The following is a 20080-nucleotide window of genomic DNA, read 5'->3' as shown; positions in this document are numbered from 1 at the left end:
AGCAAAAGCACAGAGCAAAAGCACAAAGCAAGAAGGGAAAAGTTTGAGAAATGAGTCTGAGATTTGATTCATGCTGAGTTTGATTGAGCAAGAGAAGAAAATATTCAGCTTTGGAGTGAAACTGCAAAAATTCCTCGTAAGGTTTGTGCAACTGATTCCAAGAAGAGCAAAAAATGGCTGAAGAACCGTGTTAACGTTGACCACATCCTCTGTGGCTCATGCAGGAGACGCAAACGCCAGCGTGAAGTTCTCCCTAATGACAAATGAAGTCTGCTTTCTGATCAGGAACATCCTCATTCAACACATTCCCTCATTTCTTGTCCACACACACACACACACACAGACTTTTCCTTGTTCATTTGCAAAGGGCCCAGCCCAAAAGATCTTACAGACAGTAAAGCGGACCCCTGCTGACATCCCCGTCTGCTGAAGGACACAGCTGTAGCGGCGGCCCCTATAAGGAGCATTTGAAAGCTGAGGTGAGATGCCGTCAGAGAAAAGAAGAATGTGAAGGCTGTTCTCCGACCCACCGCACTTACATTGAATGTATCGGGGTGATGAGATACATAGCAGACTGTTGTCACTCAATGGCTGCATGTCTAAGTGGTGCCCGCAGAAGAACATAGACTTTATAGACAATTGGACGAGTTTTTGGGGCAGACCTGACCTGTTGAAAAGAGATGGTGTTCATCCCTCCTTGGGGTGGTGCCGCTCTTCTCTCTAGAAATATGGCACATAGTCTTAGAGTTCGTACTTGACTAACTGGAGCCCAGGTCAGGAAGCAGACAGATTGGCTAAACCGACTGTCTACTAGCCGCCTCACGTCACAGAAGTCAGTTAGTTCTCAGCACATAGAGACTCCTTCACCTAGATATCAGACTATAGAGACTGTGTCTGTTCCCCGAACTAGAAAATACAGAAAACGTCCAAACCAAATTAAGAGCAACAATTTAATTGATGTTCAACAAATAAAAAATGTTTACAATACAGAGAAACAATTGATAAAACTTGGCTTACTGAATATCAGGTCCCTTTCTACAAAAGCACTTTTTGTAAATGATTTGATCAATGATCATAACCTAGATTTGCTCTGTTTGACAGAAACATGGCTAAAACCAGATGAATACATTACTTTAAATGAGTCTACCCCCCAAGATTACTGCTATAAAAATGAGCCATGTCCAGAAGGTAAAGGGAGATGTCAGGAAAGCAGACTTCACATGAAGGATTAGTTCAAAAAGGTGGGATTTATTGACAGCAGAGTAACAGCAGATGATGAGATGGTAAGTTATACGTGCAGATATCTGTTTGTTGGAGAGATGAGTCGATAACAGGACTGAATTATCTTGACAGGAACTCGTGGACTCTGGGAGAACCACACACCTCACTGTGAGTCTTCGATGGGCTGACAGGAGATCGCTGGAAGAATCTGGATCCAGGAGACAGAGGGACACGACACTGGAGAGAACACAGGAGGTAAGTAGACAAACAAGTAAGTCACTAGTACGTTGCTGAGATAGCTTTAGGAGTCCACTTTGTAAGAACGAGACCGGACATTGACTGCAGTGAGGTGTGTGGCTTTATAGTGCTGGGTGATGAGGCTCAAATGACGTGCAGGTGTGTTCCATTAGAATTCAGGTGATGGTGTGCGTTGTGATTGGCTGGTCTGGGAGCCTGGCCGATCTGTGAAATTACCCCCCTCTCCACAGCCCACTCCAGAGGGCCGAGGATGCCGACGTGGTGGTGGTCTACCTCTTCCTCTGGGAACTGGTCGATCTGGATAGGTGGAGTGGAATTCGTCAAGCAGTGTTGGGTCTAAGACGTCGTTTCTGAGAAAACCATGACCTCTCCTCCGGGCCATAGCCCTCTCAGTCAACAAGGTATTCCAGCTGACCACCACGGCGCCGGGAGTCCAGGATCTTCTTCACCTCGTAGATGGCGCCGTTCTCCAGTATCAGCGGGAGAGGGGGTTCTTCACACGGACCAGGCTCTGTGGAGGAAGAGACAGGAGAGTGGTAAGGTTTCAGGATTGACACGTGAAAAGTTGAATTGATTCTGTACTGTGGAGGTAGTTGCAGTTGGAAGGTGACTGGGTTGATCGGTCTCAAGATGGTGAAGGAGCCAATGTATATGGGACTGAGCTTTTTGCAGGGCAGACGCATCCGGATGTCCCTTGTTGACAGCCAGACCTTCTGTCCAGGTTGGTACTGTGGAGCTTCGGACCTTCGAAGGTCTGCTGTCATCTTGCGCCTGCGAACTGCACATTGGAGCTGATGGTGAGCATCGTCCCAGACCCACTCGCTCTCTCGGAAGCAGTAGTCAACCGCTGGTACTTCCGACGGTTCCCCAGACCAGGGAAACAGGGGTGGCTGGTAGCCGAGTACGCACTGGAAGGGAGTGAGTTCAGTGGCAGATTGATGCAGGAAATTTTGAGCGTACTCGGCCCAGTCAATAAACTGGTTCCAAGAGTCCTGGTGGCCGTGGCAGAAGGTTCGTAGGAAGTGTCCGATTTCCTGGATTTTCCTCTCCGTCTGCCCGTTAGTCTGGGGAGGGTAACCAGAAGACAAACTTACGGTCACACCCAGGAGCTTGAAGAGTTCTCTCCATACTCTGGAGACGAATTGTGGGCCCCGATCCGATACAATGTCCTCCGGAATGCCGTAGTATCTGAAGACAAAGTTGAATAGTAACTCAGCCGTCTCCATGGCCGTGGGCAGACCCCTGAGGGGAAGGAGTCAACAAGACTTAGAGAATCGGTCCACAATTGCTAGTATGCAAGTGTTACCATCTGAAGCCGGTAGGTCTGTGATGAATTCAACTCCCAGGTGTGACCATGGATGGTTGGGAACGGGCAGCGGAAGGAGTTTGCCTGCTGGTAAATGGTGTGGGCTCTTGGAAATGGCGCAGTCTGCACAGCCCTGGACGAACCTTCTCACATCCCTGGCCATGTTGGGCCACCAGTAGCGGTCTTTCAGCAGCGAGAGGGTGCTGTTGGCCCCGGGGTGGCCAGTGCCCAGTGATGTGTGAACGGAGTGAATGAGAGGAGTGCGCTGTGTTCGGGAGACATACAGTACACCTGGTGGGCAGCCCGGCGAAAGCATTGGAGGAGGTACCGGGGTCGGAGTTCCACTGGATAGGGCTGACGATGATCTTTTCTGAGATTATGGGTTCTGGCTTTTCCTCATTTTCTTCTGGAGCATGAAGGCGAGAAAAGGCATCTGCCTTTACATTCTTGGGCCCTGGGCGATTGGAGATTGAGAAATTGAACCAGGTAAAGAAGAGAGCCCAGCGGGCTTGGCGTGGGTTGAGTCTTTTGGCATCACATAAATACTGCTGGTTCTTATGATCTGTGAGGACTGTGAAGGGATGTTGAGCACCCTCCAACCAATGCCTCCACTCCTCGAGGGCTAACTTGATGGCCAGAAGTTCCCTGTTGCCGATGTCGTAATTCCTTTCCGCCGGTCTGAGTTTCCTGGAAAAGAAGGCACATGGATGGAGTTTAGCTGGAGTCCCCTGCTGCTGAGATAATATGGCTCCAACCCCCGTGGTAGAGGCGTCCACTTCTACGATGAAGGGTTTCTTAGGATCAGGATGAATGAGGATTGGAGCGTGGGTAAAGACTTCCTTCCATCTCTCAAAGACTTCAGTGGCGACAGGTGTCCAGGACAGAGACTTGGGCTTGTTGCGTAAGAGGTTGGTGAGGGGACTGGTAATGACACTGTAATTCTGGATGAACCTTCTGTAGAAGTTGGAGAAACCTAAGAACCGTTGGAGTTCCTTAATGCTGGAAGGAACGGGCCAGGTCTTGATGGTCTCCACCTTCCCCTCGTCCATTCGGATGCCACCACTATCAATGTTATATCCCAGGAACTGCACTGAGAATTGATAGAATGAACACTTCTCGGCTTTGAGGAACAGCTGGAACCCTCTCAGGCGTTGTAGGACCTCTGCAACGTGATGGCGATGTTCGGCCTAGCTTCGAGAGTAGATGAGGATGTCATCGATGTAGACATTAGTGGAAGTGCCTTTGCATGGTTCAAATCGTACTTATCTGACCGTCATCAGTTCGTAGCAGTGAATGAAGAGGTATCATATCAATCACAAGTGCAGTATGGAGTACCTCAAGGCTTAGTACTACAAATGCAGAAATGCTAATTCATTCGTTTATGAACTGGGTGGTTTACTGGGTGGTTGTTCTGCATGCTTGATCAACAAACTACAGTTGGTCCAAAATGCAGCAGCTAGAGTTCTTACTAGAACCAGGAAGTATGACCATATTAGCCCGGTTCTGTCAACACTGCACTGGCTCCCTATCAAACATCGTATAGATTTTAAAATCTTGTTAATTACTTGTAAAGCCATGAATGGCTTAGCTCCTCAGTACTTGAGCGAGCTCTTATCACATTATAGTCCTCCACATCCGCTGCATTCTCAAAACTCTGGCCGTTTGATAATACCTAGAATATCAAAATCGACTGCGGGCGGCAGATCCTTTTCCTATTTAGCGCCCAAACTCTGGAACAATCTACCTAACACTGTTCGGGAGGCAGACACACTCTGTTTAAATCTAGATTAAAGACACATTTCTTTAACCTGGCTTACACATAACACACTACTACACTTCTATTATTCAAATCCGTTAAAGGATTGTTAGGCTGCATTAATTAGATCAACCGGAAGCGGGAACACTCCTCATAACACACAATGTACTCGTTACATCGTAGGAAGAATGGCATCTACGCTAATATTTTATTGTTTCTTTCTTATTTTGTTTCTCAGTCCGTGTCCGGATCAGATGGTGGATCGGCGCCGGGAATGAAGTCTGCGGCCCTGATCGTCGGCGGAGGCTGGACACCTGGATGAGCCCCGGGGACATAACCCCAGTGAAGACCTCGACTAAAAATACAATAAAAATAAAAGAAAATAACTAAAAATAACTAATAAAATACCTAACTACATAATCCTATTATTGTTAGAAATTGCAACAATATAAAAATAGAAATATAATACATTTATACATTTAAATTTTAAATCAAAACAATAAATAAACAATAATATCCTGACCAGAGGAGAACTGGCCCCCCGACTGAGCCTAGTTTCTCCCAAGGTTTTTTTTTCTTCATTCTGTCACAGAGGGAGTTTTGGTTCCTTGCCGCTGTCGCCTCTGACTTGCTCAGTTGGGGACACTTAATTTCTAACGATTATCGTCAATTTGATTTCACAGATACTATTTAAAATAAACTGTGGTAGACAATGACATCTCTGAATTCAATAATGAAATGCCTTTAACTGAAAATTGAGTGTTTAATCTTATTATTATACATTACTGACAGTCTATCCTCCAATTTGATACTGTTAATTGCTTTGACACAATCTGTATTGTTAAAAGCGCTATATAAATAAAGGTGACTTGACTTGACATTCCCTTCCCCCAACATGAGTAAAACACAACACCTGTACAAACAGCCTGTCAGAGGACCCGAAGGGGTGACATAACAGCTGAGAGCGCAGTTAGTGCACGATGCTCGACCTGCCGCACATATATGCGAACATCCTTATGGAACTTGTCAGGGGTGGACTGGGGCCAAAAGGTGGCCCTGGACTTTTTGGCACAGAGCGGCCCACCAAACCCGGTCTGCAATACACCGCACCACTCATTAAATGACTGGCATACTTCTTTACATTACAGTTTGTCTTGGTGTATATGGCAAATAGTAAATAATTTAAGAAATTTTACGAGGGACATTTTAATATTACTAAAGTTAAATGCCTATATTATCAGTCCATATGACACCATGCTCTGGTATCGTCTAAGACTTGAATAGTGCAGAATGCGGATTTTATGGGCCTTTCTATTGGTCATATACATTTTTTTTTTTCTTTTGCAGGAACTTGACATCTATCATTTTAAGGAATAGAGCTCCAATTGTGGAAAAGAGTATACAACTTATTTTGATAATGAAAAATACAGTAAACGGTACTGTGAAATATATAATGTTACAATTTAAAATGGCTGTCTTTTATGTGAATATATAGTAAAATAATTTATTGCTTTGATCAAAGCTGAATTTTCAGCATCATTACGCCAGTCTTCAGTGTCACATGATCCTTCAGAAATCATTCTAATATGCTGATTTGCTGCTCAAGAAACATTTCTGATAAAAATGAATGTTGAAAACTGTTGTGCTGCACAATATTTTTGGGGAAAATGTGATACCATTCAGTCTTGGGTAAGATAAAAAAATATTAATATGTTTTTTTCTTCAACAAGGTTGCATTAAATTGATTTAAGTGACGGTAAAGATATTTACACTTATTACAAAGTACTTATATTTCAAATAAATGCTGTTCTTTAACTGAGAACCATTATACCAATAATAAAAACCATTATTAATAATTGATCACAAATAATAACTGATAATAATTAAGCAGCAAATTAAGCAGCATTAAATTGATTTCTGAAGGGACACTGAAGATTGGAGTAAATAGAATAGAAAAATTTCTAAATAGAAAACCACTATTTTAAGTGTAATATTTCATAATATTATTGTTTTACTGTATTTTTGATCAAATAAATTAAATCTTCTTTCAAACAAATAAATAAAAACCCTTTATTTCATACTTTTAACCACCTAAAATAATGCATGTGTGAATTAATAAGCCAATTATATTTTTATTAAGCCTATAATATAAACCACTTTCCAATGCACAGCACTCTAAAGCAAAAGTCTTCAGATTTACAATGTTCTACAGTAAGATTGAGAATAATTTTTATAAATACATTTTAAAATTTTATAAATAAAAATAATACGGTCTATAAAATAAATATTATTAAATAATAATAAATAAAATTTAAAATAAATGTTTTGATTTTTAAACATTTTCTTAGACATGTGAAATCAAGGAAGAAAGCTAGCGATATACATTAACTCTTATCTGCCTGCTGAAAACTGCTATATTATGTAGGCTACCTTGTGACGAATAACGTAAATGGCATTAAAATCTGAGAAATTTGAAAAAGCCAGTAACAGTTTGCATTCCTGAAAATTAATGTCTTTCGTTTAACATTATTTTGTATTCTTTTAATCGTAAACGGTTGGCAAATATTGCTTACATCTTACCTCAGCTCGCATTCAAGTCGTGCGCAGCTCAGTGTTTGTGAACAGTAAATCCCGCCTTCTTCAATTTTATTGGCTATTCTAAACATATTGACATTGACGAGCGTTTTTGAGCTGCTGCACTGAGCCGGAGCACGCTAAATTAATTAGAATTTTTGAATCAAGTGGGCCGCATGGGCCATTCTTCTGGGCCGATGGAAGGCTAGCCTATGCGTACAATACGACACCTATCTAAGCATCCATATATAAGGTCCTTCAGTATTATCAGCAGTTTTCGCATTGATCAATAGCTAATTACCCTCCTCCATCCCCAACTCCTCCTTTTGTCAGTCAGGATCTAGCCTTCTGATTCTCTTTTGAATCAGACTAATTCTAAAATGGATACATTAAATTAGTGAACTTTAACGATATTGTCGATACATTACGGAGCCCTCTCCTAGTTTTGTCTTCGGTTCCTAGTTCTAGTCTTAGTCTAGTTTTGTTGTATTGCCTCGTTGCCTGATTTCCTGTTTGCCTTTGATTCTCCTGCCTTGTCGTTTGGACTCTGTTTGCACCTTGCCTAGACTACTGCTTATGTTATCGGATTACCTGTTCGTCGATCGAAGACCCACGCCAGCCCTAACAGATATCTGCAATACATTTATGTTGGTTCTGTTCTGTTTACCTCGGGGGTTATGGCTGCTCTCCCTGCTCTCATCCATGCTAGGCTGCATGGATGCTCAGCGAGTTCTTGCCCATAACAGAAACATACCGCCAATCCAAACTGTATGCTAATTTTCAATCATCTTTGACGATAGTGGTCCTGACATAAAAACAATTAAATAATATTAATAAGAATTCTTATTATTAAATAAATAAATTAAATAATAAATGAAGAAATTGTTCTATGTAATATTTGACTATAAAAATAGATTATTTAATAAAATAATAATATAATAATAATAACAATAATTTTATTTTACATTGTGATTACGATTTGTAATCACACTAAGCCATATTGCAATTTTGGTTTTATTTTGATTAATTGTGCAACCCTAACACTGATCTAGCTACCCATCAGGTTGCTTAAATGTCAACACAGTGTCAATGTGAAAGCTGAAAAGGAGAAGCAGTTTGTTAGCTTCACAAGCAGTAAAACAAAAAAGAAACCGTTCCTGACAAATTGAGCTCAAACTGAGGGTCTGCCGCAGTGCTGCGTTCAGGGTTAGTAGGTCAACATTGGCAGGCATATAAAATGACATGATCTTGTACTTCTGACAGGACAGTCAGCACCTCACAATGATTATTTATTCTCTCTCTTTTACATCTATACACAGCTGCTGATTCTGTGCAGTGGAGCCTCAGTCGTCTGCAAAATGAGGGTCATATGTCTGGCTAATTTTCCTCCCGTCACATGATTATCAGCCACAGCTAGCACAAACAACAGCATGATCTCAGAGCGGCTCCGGTCAGCGCGCCCCATGCACCAGCCGATTAGATTTCCTTTACTAGAGTTTAACACTGTCAACAGCACGTCCAAGTTGTCTTGTAATGTTATGTAAGAGCCAGAGATGGGGAAGAGACAAAAACTGCTAAGCTACTCAGTCAGGTTGCTCTTTTCAGTGAGTCACACTACAAGCAAAGTAGCTAATAAAATTGACAGTACTGATCAATTTTAAAATATATAACTTCACTTAATTTCAATGTAATCATTTGTTTTTGCTTTAAAATTACTTTTAAAATAGCTGGTGTGATTTTTAGTGTCTGTCAGTTCCCCTCAATGTACTACCATTAAAAAGTTTGCAGTTGCTAAGATTTTTATTTTTTTTTAAGTGTCTTATGCTCACCAAGGCTGCATTTATTTAATCAACAATTCGGTAAAAAAAATGTCACAATATTTTTACAATTTAAAGGAATGTTATTCTATTTGAATACATGTTAAAATGTAATTTATTCCTGTGATGCAAAGCTGAATTTTCATTGCTAAATTTTTAAATGTGGCTTAAAAATACTTTTGGATCACGTTCAGTTTAAAGCAGTAGATGAAGATGCTTTCATATAATCTGTTTGGACTGTCACTGAATAATTGACTTATTACTAAAAGTAAATACAAGAACTTACTACTAAATTCATGAATATATTTAATGTCTATTTTTGATGTTTAAAATGATGTACATTCACATGAGACTCATGTCAGGAGCCTGAAGATTGCGTCACATCTTGTGATCGCATAAACAGCCAAATACCAGTTTTTCTCAGCAACCCCCACTATCCAGGACAGAATAAATTCATCTTGGCTGACATTGAATAGAGAATGTTCACATTTGCTACATTACTCCAAACCAACCAGCAAACCAAACCAAAAGACACAAAGTAACACCATCCACAAATGTTTCCACATCTGTCTTTTATTCTCCTGGCTGCAATTATTATTTTTGAAAGGAATGGGGCCATAAAAGGACATTATTGTTTCCTCAGGTATTTCAGGGTTTTTTAGATGCTAAATTAATCACATATTTAACTCATTAAGCTGCTTTTGACATGCACCACTCGTTCGTAAACGGTCTAGAGAGAAGAAGGAATTCAAGACATCCATTTCTCCCTAAAGAAATCACATCAGACATGCTAGACAACTAAAACAGATGTTTTTCCACTCAATAAAGCAGCACCTCATCTTGGCCAATATGGTCCCGAATACATTCTTCTAACAATTTCAGCAGTTAGATCATTTCATGTCTCTCAGCTGAGTTCAGGAATGTTTTGAGGTCGTGTGGATGAACAAACGTCCTCCTGCAGTGAAAAAGCATGAGGCACAAAGAGCAGCTTTGAGACCCCATGACTGCGGGAGTGTCCCGCAAACATAGAGACATTAAGAGGACTATTCAAGACAGATCTTCACCAAATCACTCATTTGTGGTCTACTTACAAAATGGATTCAACTTCCTGCCTCTCTTCCATCAAATCTGATGGATATAAAAATGTATTAATACTTCCTTCTTAGGAAACAGTGGCATTTCATGCCTGAAAATAGCTATTTTAAAATAAATTTTTATTATCATTAATTTCATTATGTGTGTGTGTCTATATATATATATATATATATATATATATATATATATATATATATATATATATATATATATATAGACAGACACACACACAAATATATATACAGTATATTTTTATTTATATAATACAAAATGAAAATAAATACAAAAAATAAAAAGAATTTAAAAGACATAATATATATGAATAAATATGCAACTGATAGAGGGTCAAGTGTGTGTGTGTGTGTTTTTATATATATATATATATATATATATATATATATATAAAAAGAAGACAAATAGATAAAATAGAATTATAATAGAGAGTGCTAGAGTTAGAGGGTCAGATAAAGATGGAAGTGATGTGTTTTAAGCCAATTCTTGAAGATGGGTAAGGATTCGGCTGCTTGGATTGAGTTGGGCAGGTCATTCCACCAGATGGGAACAGTTAATGAAAAAGTCTGTGAAAGTGTTTTTGTGCGTCTTTGGGATGGTACAATAATGCGTCGTTCACTTGCAGAACGCAAGCTTCTAGAGGGCACATAGGTCTGAAGTAATGAATTTAGGTAAAGGGGTGCAGAGCCAGTGGTGGTTTTGTAGGCAAACATTAATGCCTCAAATTTAATGTGAGCAGCTATTGGTAGCCAGTGCAAATTGATGAACAGAGGTGTGACGTGCGTTCTTTTCGGCTCATTAAAGATTAAGATGGTAGCATGACTTTTCTTACACTTTTTAATTGAAAAAATAAAAATAACTGATGTCATTTCGCTTTCAACTCAACTTTGGCTTTTTCTGAAGAAAATCTTAACAGGGTTAAAGATTAAAGTACAAAAATAACTAATAATGGACTTAACTATCAAATTACATAGGCCTATTTTATACTTTCAATTAAAAAGACCAAGTTCAGTGTCTGTCCATTAAGTAACAATTAATGAGCAAATGGATAACATCATTTCCTGAGAATAACCCAAAGACCCTGAGAGTTAACATCAACCAAGCAAAATGAATGCCACAATATAACAAATGTTCAATCAAATTAAGTCTGCGCCCCAGCAGCAGAATCCGCTTAATGAGCCATGCTCCTATAATGACCCTACAAAACTAATAACCATAACTCATTAAAACACACTTAAATGTCAAAGCTAACTACTTCAATGCCCAGAGATTATTGGTTTAACCTTTACTAGTGCTGCTTGAGGAGGAGAGAAGAAGGATGGAGGCCTCTAGGCTTTCACAAGTGATATTTTAAAAGGTTGGAAATCATCAAATATTGCCACATCTTCTGTCTAAAGATTTCCAAAGAGAATTCAGCCTTTCAGTGGACTAGCAAATCTCACTGGGAAAGAACTGACATGCTTATGTCAGTATGACTCTTACTATAGGCTTGTGAATTAGCAGATCTTGAACAGGGGACTTTCTAAAATGTTTAAAGTGGCTTAATGTACCAAGACAGTGATAAAGACAAAATTGTAACGCATACTATGTGCAGATACGCAGCTCAAAATAAAAACGCAAAGCGTTTATTTACGTTAAGCATTTACCTCTCAAAATAACGCGCTTAATGCACAGAGACAGTGATAATAAAAGACCACATTCTGTACACACCTTTCTAGTAAATCATATTATGTGCAGAAAAACAGATGAGCCCAAAATATGAACATTAAATATGACTGTCCTAATCTATAAGCGCTTTCTGCATTACGGTTTTCTAAATAGAGGAAAATGCTTAACATTTAAGCATGGCGCGTTAATATTCTGGCTCACCTGCATGTCTTTTAGCATCACTGTCTTTTAAAATGCTATAAAACTGTTCACAAGCTCCTAGGGATTCGATTTTTTCTTGTCATTTGGCATAAATATAAAAATACAGCGAGTTTGTGACTGTTTCTCTGTTGTGACTGATTCTCCTCTGTGGCCATGGAAAATTCATATTTATAATGACAACAATTACACTTTGTCATTTAAAAGTTTCCAACAAAGAAATAGATCGACTTCTGTCAGCTTGTTGAACACACTTTTATTTGGATAATACCATATGATGGCTGAAGCAGCAGCGAGCGTCCAGCGGTAATCAGATCAACATAGTAAATGAAATTCTACAAAACCTAAGAGGAAAAAAAAATCTAATTATCATGCACTGAGATAAATTAGCTTCTCTTCTCTGCAAACGATACAATGAAGAATGAATAATTGTTTAACTTAAAGGCAAAAACAAAACAAAAGATAAGCAGAATGAAATGCAATGCGAAGTGAAAAGAATGCGGCGTAACTCCTCATTCTCTATTGACTTCCATAGTATGGAAAAAAACAGGCCTATCATAGAAGTCAATGGCTACCGTCAACTGTTTGGTCACCAACATTCTTCAAAATATCTTCTTTTGTGTTCAACGGAAGAAAGAAACTCATACAGGGTTGGAACAAGCAGAGGTTGAGTAAATGATGAAAAATAATTTGGGGTCATTTTTGGGTGAACTGTCCCTTTAAGGATAGAATGCACTACACAACTTTTGCACTGATTTTTCACAACACTATTCTGTCCAGGGAAACAGGCACATCCCTGTGGACTTCTTCATGAACTGTTCAACGAATAGAAGTGAAAGAACACTGTCTAATTTATACCACCTCACCCCATATTGTCAGTAAAGGGTGTCGGCCCTAAATGTGATAACCCCAAGCTCCTTTCACACTGATGGTGAATAACAGAGTGAAGAGAATAACAAAACGGACAGGAAGCGAGGAGCAAAGGATACATTCATTTTAAAGCATGGAGGGAAGGGTTGTCCCATTTGCTTTTTTAACTCGCTTCAGTTTTCTTGGTCTTCGAGGAACCCTGACCAAGCAGATTCAGGCTTGTTCATTAGGGCTCAGCTCAGACATAGAGTATGATGAATCCTTTGAAGCTTCCCAGCATTCCTCAGCACATGTGGTAGAAATAAGCACTTCACAAGGATGACAGTTGGGAAATGGTACGCATGCTGAGTTTCATAGCAACATCAACAGGAACGGATGTGTCCATCAACCTTCTCGCTGAAGCCTGAGGATAATAATGCTGCATTTACTGAAAGAGAAAAGAGCAGCTTTGGCATTCTCAAATTTCACCAGAACTGCTCTCGACATAATAATGCAACACGCAGTCCCCAAAATACACAATAGGTTTATCCATACAATTACCACCACATTTTTGTCGGCTAAAAGCAGCTCAGATCATATTTCAGGTAAGATATTTTCATTGTGCCAATAAAACAGCGCCTAATTTCATCCTCCCCTGAATGGAGTGGTCATTTATGGGGTTTCAGACAGACCACTGCGAGTCACTAATGGAGAGACATGTGTCATCCGATATGGGCAGGGCCTTTCATTCAGATTCCAGGAGCAACTGTCAGCCCACCCCTCGTCTCTCTCACTCTCTCTGGTGTAGTGCATTAGAGTAATTAAGTCTGCAAGCAGTTGTCTCTGCTCCTCTTAGCTAAAGCCCCAGTCATGATGTATGTATCCTCTCAGTTTCACAGAGGGAAACAGGATTCTCAGTGCATGGATTATTAGGCTGTTTCACATATCAATACAGCTCGCTGCATGCTTACACAAATCAAGCCGACAGAAATCTTTTTTTTTAAGCTGACACTGGGAAAAACAAAAAAAGATTCTGAAGTGAATCAATTAAAATCTCTGTTTATCACTAAAGACTTCTAACTGCTTCTTATGGCTCGTATTGTGAACAATTCATTTATGCATGTTTTATTTATTTATTTTTTACTATTTTGACCTTGTCATAATCAAAATGTCATAACTTAATTTTCCATATGTGAAGTATGCCAGATTTCTCCAATCATTTATTCGGCTAAACCCCACCCCTTTCTTAGTCAACTACAGAACCAAGTCCCATATTTTCTACATTTTTGAAAATCACTCAGATGTACATCACAACACAGAAGAAATTATCTGCCACTACTTCCATTGCGTCATAACTAAACCATCATTCATCTTTCGCTCAACATTTTTTCAAGTGCAATGCATTACAAAAGGGAAAACTTGCAAAGTTTATTTCAGTCTACAGTATAGGCCTACTGAAAAGTTGCAAATAATCATATTGCTTAAAGAAAGCACCAGCACAGCAAAAAAAAAAAAAAAAAGTGAATGCATCAGCGAAAAATCCACCACTGTTCAGTATGCAAATGAATGCAAGAAAACAGACCATTCACAATGTAGTATGCTAATTATCAATAACCTAATGACTTTTTAGTTAATCTTGCAAGCACTGTCTAAATTTCAAATGAAAGCAAAGTTGTTTGATTTTGTGGAGCTTATAAAATAGCATCTGAATTTCTTGTTACACTTTATTTTGCAACAAGGAAGCAACGTATTTTCTTTGAATGTGTGAGACTATCGATTCATTAGCTGCTATAGGTAAATGCTAAAACTATTTTGCACTACAAATCAATGAGTTTATGATTACAATAGCTGAAATAATATTTTAGGAAATACCAGTTTGCAGTATCAACCAACCTTAACAAACTATTTCAAGACAGCCACTATAGGTAGGCTACACAACTCAAATAATAACAATTTGCGTTACAAACCAGTGTGTTTGATTACAATAGTAAGTTAGATTAATACTATAGCAAATACTAGTATCTCGCAGCGTAGGCCTACATGGGTAACCGGACATGGGTTTCGCTCACTAGTATGAATGGAGCGGTTAATATAAAACCCGGAATGGATTTCCAACAAAGTGATGGGTTCAGCAGTCTATTCCATTCTTTTATTCCCACGTTTTATTCTGTGCTAACTGCTTCTTTAGACGCAAAGCTACTGTTTGGGCTTTTCAGACAATTTTAGTGGTAGCAGATGAAATATACAAAAAAATAAAATAAAATACAAAAAATATATCCGAGGCGGATTTCTGTCTTAAACGTAAGTTACTCGATATTATTACTTGTTTGTAGGTCTACTCCTAGTCAGAATCGTGCTGTAGTGCTCAATATCAGCGTCTATTTCCAAACAGCAGTCCTGGTTAAATACAGTAACGTTACGCGACATTACATGAAAAGCATATGTTGTAACTAAGTAACGTTACCTCCAAGAAAAAGAGACAAGCTGTTTCTAAATCAGGCATGTAAACAACTGCACGGACTGGGTGTCAAAGCCATGAAGGAGAACCCTATTTCTGGGGCGCATGTGTGCTGGATGCTGCTCGCCGCTGGATGTCATACCGTTATCCGCTGCACCGAACACATTACACGACAAAATATAGCAATAAAACGATATGCGTTTTAAATGGAAAAACACAACCTTGTTTAAGTTGCTATAGGTAGGCAACGCACTCTCTGTATATGAATTTGCAAGAGATGAGCGGAGCTTGGGATGTTTTGCAGGTGTGGCTCCGTTCACTTATTATGAGGGCCAGCGGCGCACTGGCCTGCCTAAATGAAGAATAGTTGCTATACTCACTCCATAGTGTCCCAATGCGGTTTGCCTCAAATTTCAGGTGAATTCTCCCGGGTGAAGTGTTAGTGTTTCTTCTCAGAGGCGCAGCACCATCAGGGTCAGCTCTGTGTCTTCTCCCTGTGTGTGAGCAGTGAGACCGGGAGCTGCTGCTGCTGCTGGTGTCCCTCCCCTGAATCTGCCTCTCTCTGCTTTATGACCAGACCAGCGCAGTCCACGTCCCTTTCAACGAGCTCTAAACATATTCACAATGTAGCATCTCTTCATCAACTCTCTAAGAGTGTCCGGTTTCTCAGAGATCTGAGTTTTTTGTGTATGCGCATCTAATGATGTTTTATATTAAAGGATATTTGGCCCAGTCTGATCATTAAGGGGAGATTTGTCACCCCCTCATGGACGTAGAAGATACTACGAGTCTCATGTAGATAAATGTAGATAAAGAGAACTTTGATATCAAAACTCACAACCGGGGTTATTATTGTTCAAATATTTTCATTGATTAAAAAAAATAAAGTAAATCAATTTTATTTATTTATTTAGACTTATTTCAGCTAGTTTTTAAGGCAACGTTTCTCATTTTCATTTAGTTGAACTTCATGTGCTCAAATAACTTATTAAAATTAATTTATATGAATTTTAATAAGTTAATATATGCAAAATAATATATTAAACATTAATATATTAATTAATAACTTATTTTAAATAAATAAAAATTGATGAAAATTATAGAAGCGTATTTTAAAGTGTCAAAAACACACATCAGAATTACTGTAACTTTAACAAAAAATGATAATGATAACAGAAAATATAAAAATCAAATCAAAATATTAACAAAACCTGTGTCTCAGTGACACTAAAATAAGCCTACTCTCAAACTGGCCTCACTATAAAATTGTAATAACTATCTGTAGCATAATCTAAAGCACTTCTGCTGCGAAATGATTGAATGGCACAATAGCTTTTCAACCTTTTAATTAAGAAGAGGAAATAACATTCCTTGTGTATGTGTGCACGTACAGAACTGCTCATAATTAATCATTTATGTACCCTTTGCACAATTGGAAATGTGCACAAATATTTTTGCACAAATAAATTTAGGGGATATATCTAAATATTTACATGTAATAATATGTAATCTATATAAAGAGAGAAAGATGTTATGCAGCTCAAAAAAGTTTTTTTTTATTATTATATATAGTATATTATTATTTTTTTATATATATTATTGCTCCTATTTTTAAATTAAGTATAAATAAAAAAATTACTTAATAATAAATAAATGTTAAAAATAATAATTTTTGGTTTTCTAAAATTGCAGTGATTATTTTATGCAAGTTATGGTGTGCATTGATGAGAATTAGACTTCATGAGTTATGTTATTTGGAGATTATATCATAACAGTCATGTTGTGTGTCAGGTAGGCAGCCTGTAGATGGAGTACATGACCAGCTCTTGCTGTACATATATTGCCATATAGGCCTCTATTATAGAAATCTGAATTCATTATGAAATGTGTCATAAATCATTGAAATATATACACACTGTTAATAAGCTGAGCATGATTTTGTCCTCCTCACCAACTTGGCTTTCTGAAACGTGTTCAGAGACAGCAGTAAAGCTCTATCTGTATGACTTCCACTTCAGACACTATCAGAAATATTCAAATGCATAAGCTCACTGAATCTAACTTTTATGTTCGAAGCAGAAAGAAAATAGCTTTTCTTCTCTTCTTGAACGATTCCAGCCCACACAGCTCCACCCTGATGCTCCTGCAGCCAGTCCTCACACAAACAGAGCCGCCTCACTGGCCTGCCAGTTGCCGTGGTAACTTGACATGTCTCCATTTGCTGTGATCAATGGAAATGTTGCCGTCGCAGAGGATTGGAGGGCTGCCTGCTCTCTCGGAGTTCAGTGTAACGCTCTCTCCCGCTCGCTCCGAGATGGGGAAGACACAAAGGGAGAAATGGAGGCAAAGGGAAGCGGTGGGGTGGAGGAGGTGGGTGTGAAATGCCATCTGGGTGGTTTCTTGGCCTCTGCGGTCAGGGTTAAATCATCACTCATGAGGCAGATCATTTCATTTGAGTGCGCTGGTTCGGTGATAACACAAAACAATCAGTTCGAGTGACGCTTCGGCAATGTGGAATCAGGTATTTTCCACAAATCATCATCCTTCCAGATTTTGCTGAGTCTAAATTTCTGTCAGGAGGAGAGGGGGCTGAAATGGCTGCGGAGGCTCTCTCTCTCTGTGTGTGTGTGTGTGTGTGTCTGAGAGTGTGTGGAGGAGGTTTTGATTTCAGCATGATGCTGTCTGTCACACCAACAGCGTGAAAAGAAAGTCAGGTTTAAGGTATTATTTGTTATTCAATAGATCTGTGAAACATGGCTACTAGTGTGAAATTTAATATAACATGCTTACATAAGACACTGTCTAGTGATTATCACGTATATAGAGGACTGTAGTGAGTCTACATTCATCCGTTCAAGTTTTGGTCCACAAGCCAGACAGATATTAAAAATATATTTAAAAAATACTTATTTACATAATTTACATACATATTTGCTAATGAAGTCTCATATATTTCATGTTGCAAACTCGTCAAAATTCACAGTTTTGAATCCAAAATACATAACTGAGGATGAATTGGTTTTAGTAAAAGCTTAATTCAATTTACATGTAAGGATGCTCTTACTTTTACTATTTTTAAGTGTAATTATATATAAATATAAATATATATACAGTCATGGCCAAAAATATCAGCACCCTTGGTAAATATGACCAAAGAAGGCTGTGAAAATTAATCCACATTGTTAATCCTTTTGATCTTTTATTTAAAAATTCACAAAAATCTAACCTTTCATTGGATAATAAGAATTTACAATGGGGGGAAATATCATTATGAAATAAATATTTTTCTCAATTTCACGTTGGACACAATTATTGGCACCCCTAGAAATTCTTATGAGTAAAATATTTCTGAAGTATACTCCCATTCATATTCACAATTTTGAGCACTCCAGGGTGATTATGAACATGAAATTATTCAGCGATGGCTTCCTGTTTCACAGAAATATAAATAGGAGGGAAAACAAAGCCCAAATTCCCTTAATCATCCATCACAATGAGAAAAACCAAAGAATATATTTCTGATGTGTAGCAAAAGATAATTGAGCTTCACAAATTAGTGAAGTGGCTTTAGGAAAAGAGCTAGAGCAGTGAAAATCCCCATTTCCACCATCAGGGCAATAATTAAGAATTTCCAATCAACAAAAAATTTTATGAAACTGCCTGGAAGAGGACGCGTGTCTATATCGTCCTAATGCACGGTGAGAAGGAGAGTTTGAGTGGATAAAGACTCTCCAAGGACCACACCTAGAGAACTGCAGAAAATAGTTGAGTCTCGGGGTCAGAAAACCTTAAAAAAAAATGGTCAAACGGCACCTACATCACCACATGTTGTTTGGGAGGATTTCAAGAAAAATTCTCCTAGCTCATCCAAAAACAATCTCCAGCATATTCAGTTATCAGACACGACTGGAACTTCAAATGGGACTGGCTTCTATGGTCAGATGAAACTAAAAAATTTGCTTTTTAGCAGCAAACACTCAAGATGGGTTTGGTGAACACAGGGATAAAAAGTACCACATGTGTACAATGAAATATACTGCTCTATTTTGTGGGCATATATTTCTGCTGGAGGTCCTGGACATCTTGTTTAGACACATAGCATCATGGATTCTATCAAATACCAACAGATTAAAAATCAATAAGTGACTGACACTGTTAGAAATCTTATAAAGAGCCATGTTTGGATCTTCCAACTGTACAATAATCCAAACACAAACCTCAAAAACAACACAAGAATGGGTCACTGAGCACAAAACCAAGCTTCTGCTATGGCCATTCCAGTCCTCTGACCTGAACCCTGTAGAAAATGAGTGAGCTGAACTGAAGAGAAGAGGCACCGGCATGGATCTGGGAATCTAAAGGGTCTGGAGTGATTCTGGATGAAGGAATGTCTCGGATTTCTTGTCAGGTGTTCTCTAACCTCATCAGGCATTATAGGAGAAAAGTTAGAGCTGTTAAACTATTTGTGTCATCTTATCAGCATTGCAGAAAGAAGCACTGCTAAAAGTGTGACGTTTGGCCATGTGAGTTGGTGCAAGAGCCCAGGAAAATGCTTTGCAAAATAAAAGCTTTAACACCATGAGCAGTCAAAGCACCTGGAGATCAAAGGGCTGCTGTCTTTATTAACGCTCTTGAAAATTTAATCAACTTGAATTTAATCAGGGTAAATAAACTGCATACCAGGAGGGGATGAGCAAAAGTCATCACCCACTATCTCCAGATGACTCGTTGCCTTCTTTCGTTTTTATTTCAAACGAATATAAGAAATATGAGGAAAGTGTATTTTGGTGTGTATTTGGATGATTAAATTCTGTGGGTGCTATTTTGTCTTTCTTTTTTGAATATCTGGAGGACAGGTTCTTGCCAAT

At 38.7% G+C, this 20080-nt stretch overlaps 1 protein-coding gene across 1 annotated transcript in view; it reads right to left on the bottom strand.

The window, feature by feature from the left end:
- The window catches only part of LOC306857224 (paralemmin-1-like), a 35246-nt gene extending 19298 nt beyond the window's left edge, over positions 1 to 15948 (bottom strand). Inside the window, exon 1 of the mRNA XM_079397054.1 lies at positions 15593 to 15948. Within this exon, the coding sequence (XP_079253180.1) occupies positions 15593 to 15597 (5 nt within the window). The 5' untranslated portion in view covers positions 15598 to 15948. The remainder of the gene's footprint in view (positions 1 to 15592) is intronic.
- Positions 15949 to 20080: the final 4132 nt, after the last annotated feature.

This window comes from Barbus barbus, assembly GCF_936440315.1.
Source record: "Barbus barbus genome assembly, chromosome: 37".
Taxonomy (NCBI): Eukaryota; Metazoa; Chordata; class Actinopteri; order Cypriniformes; family Cyprinidae; genus Barbus; species Barbus barbus.
This window is presented reverse-complemented; position numbering and strand designations above follow the sequence as displayed.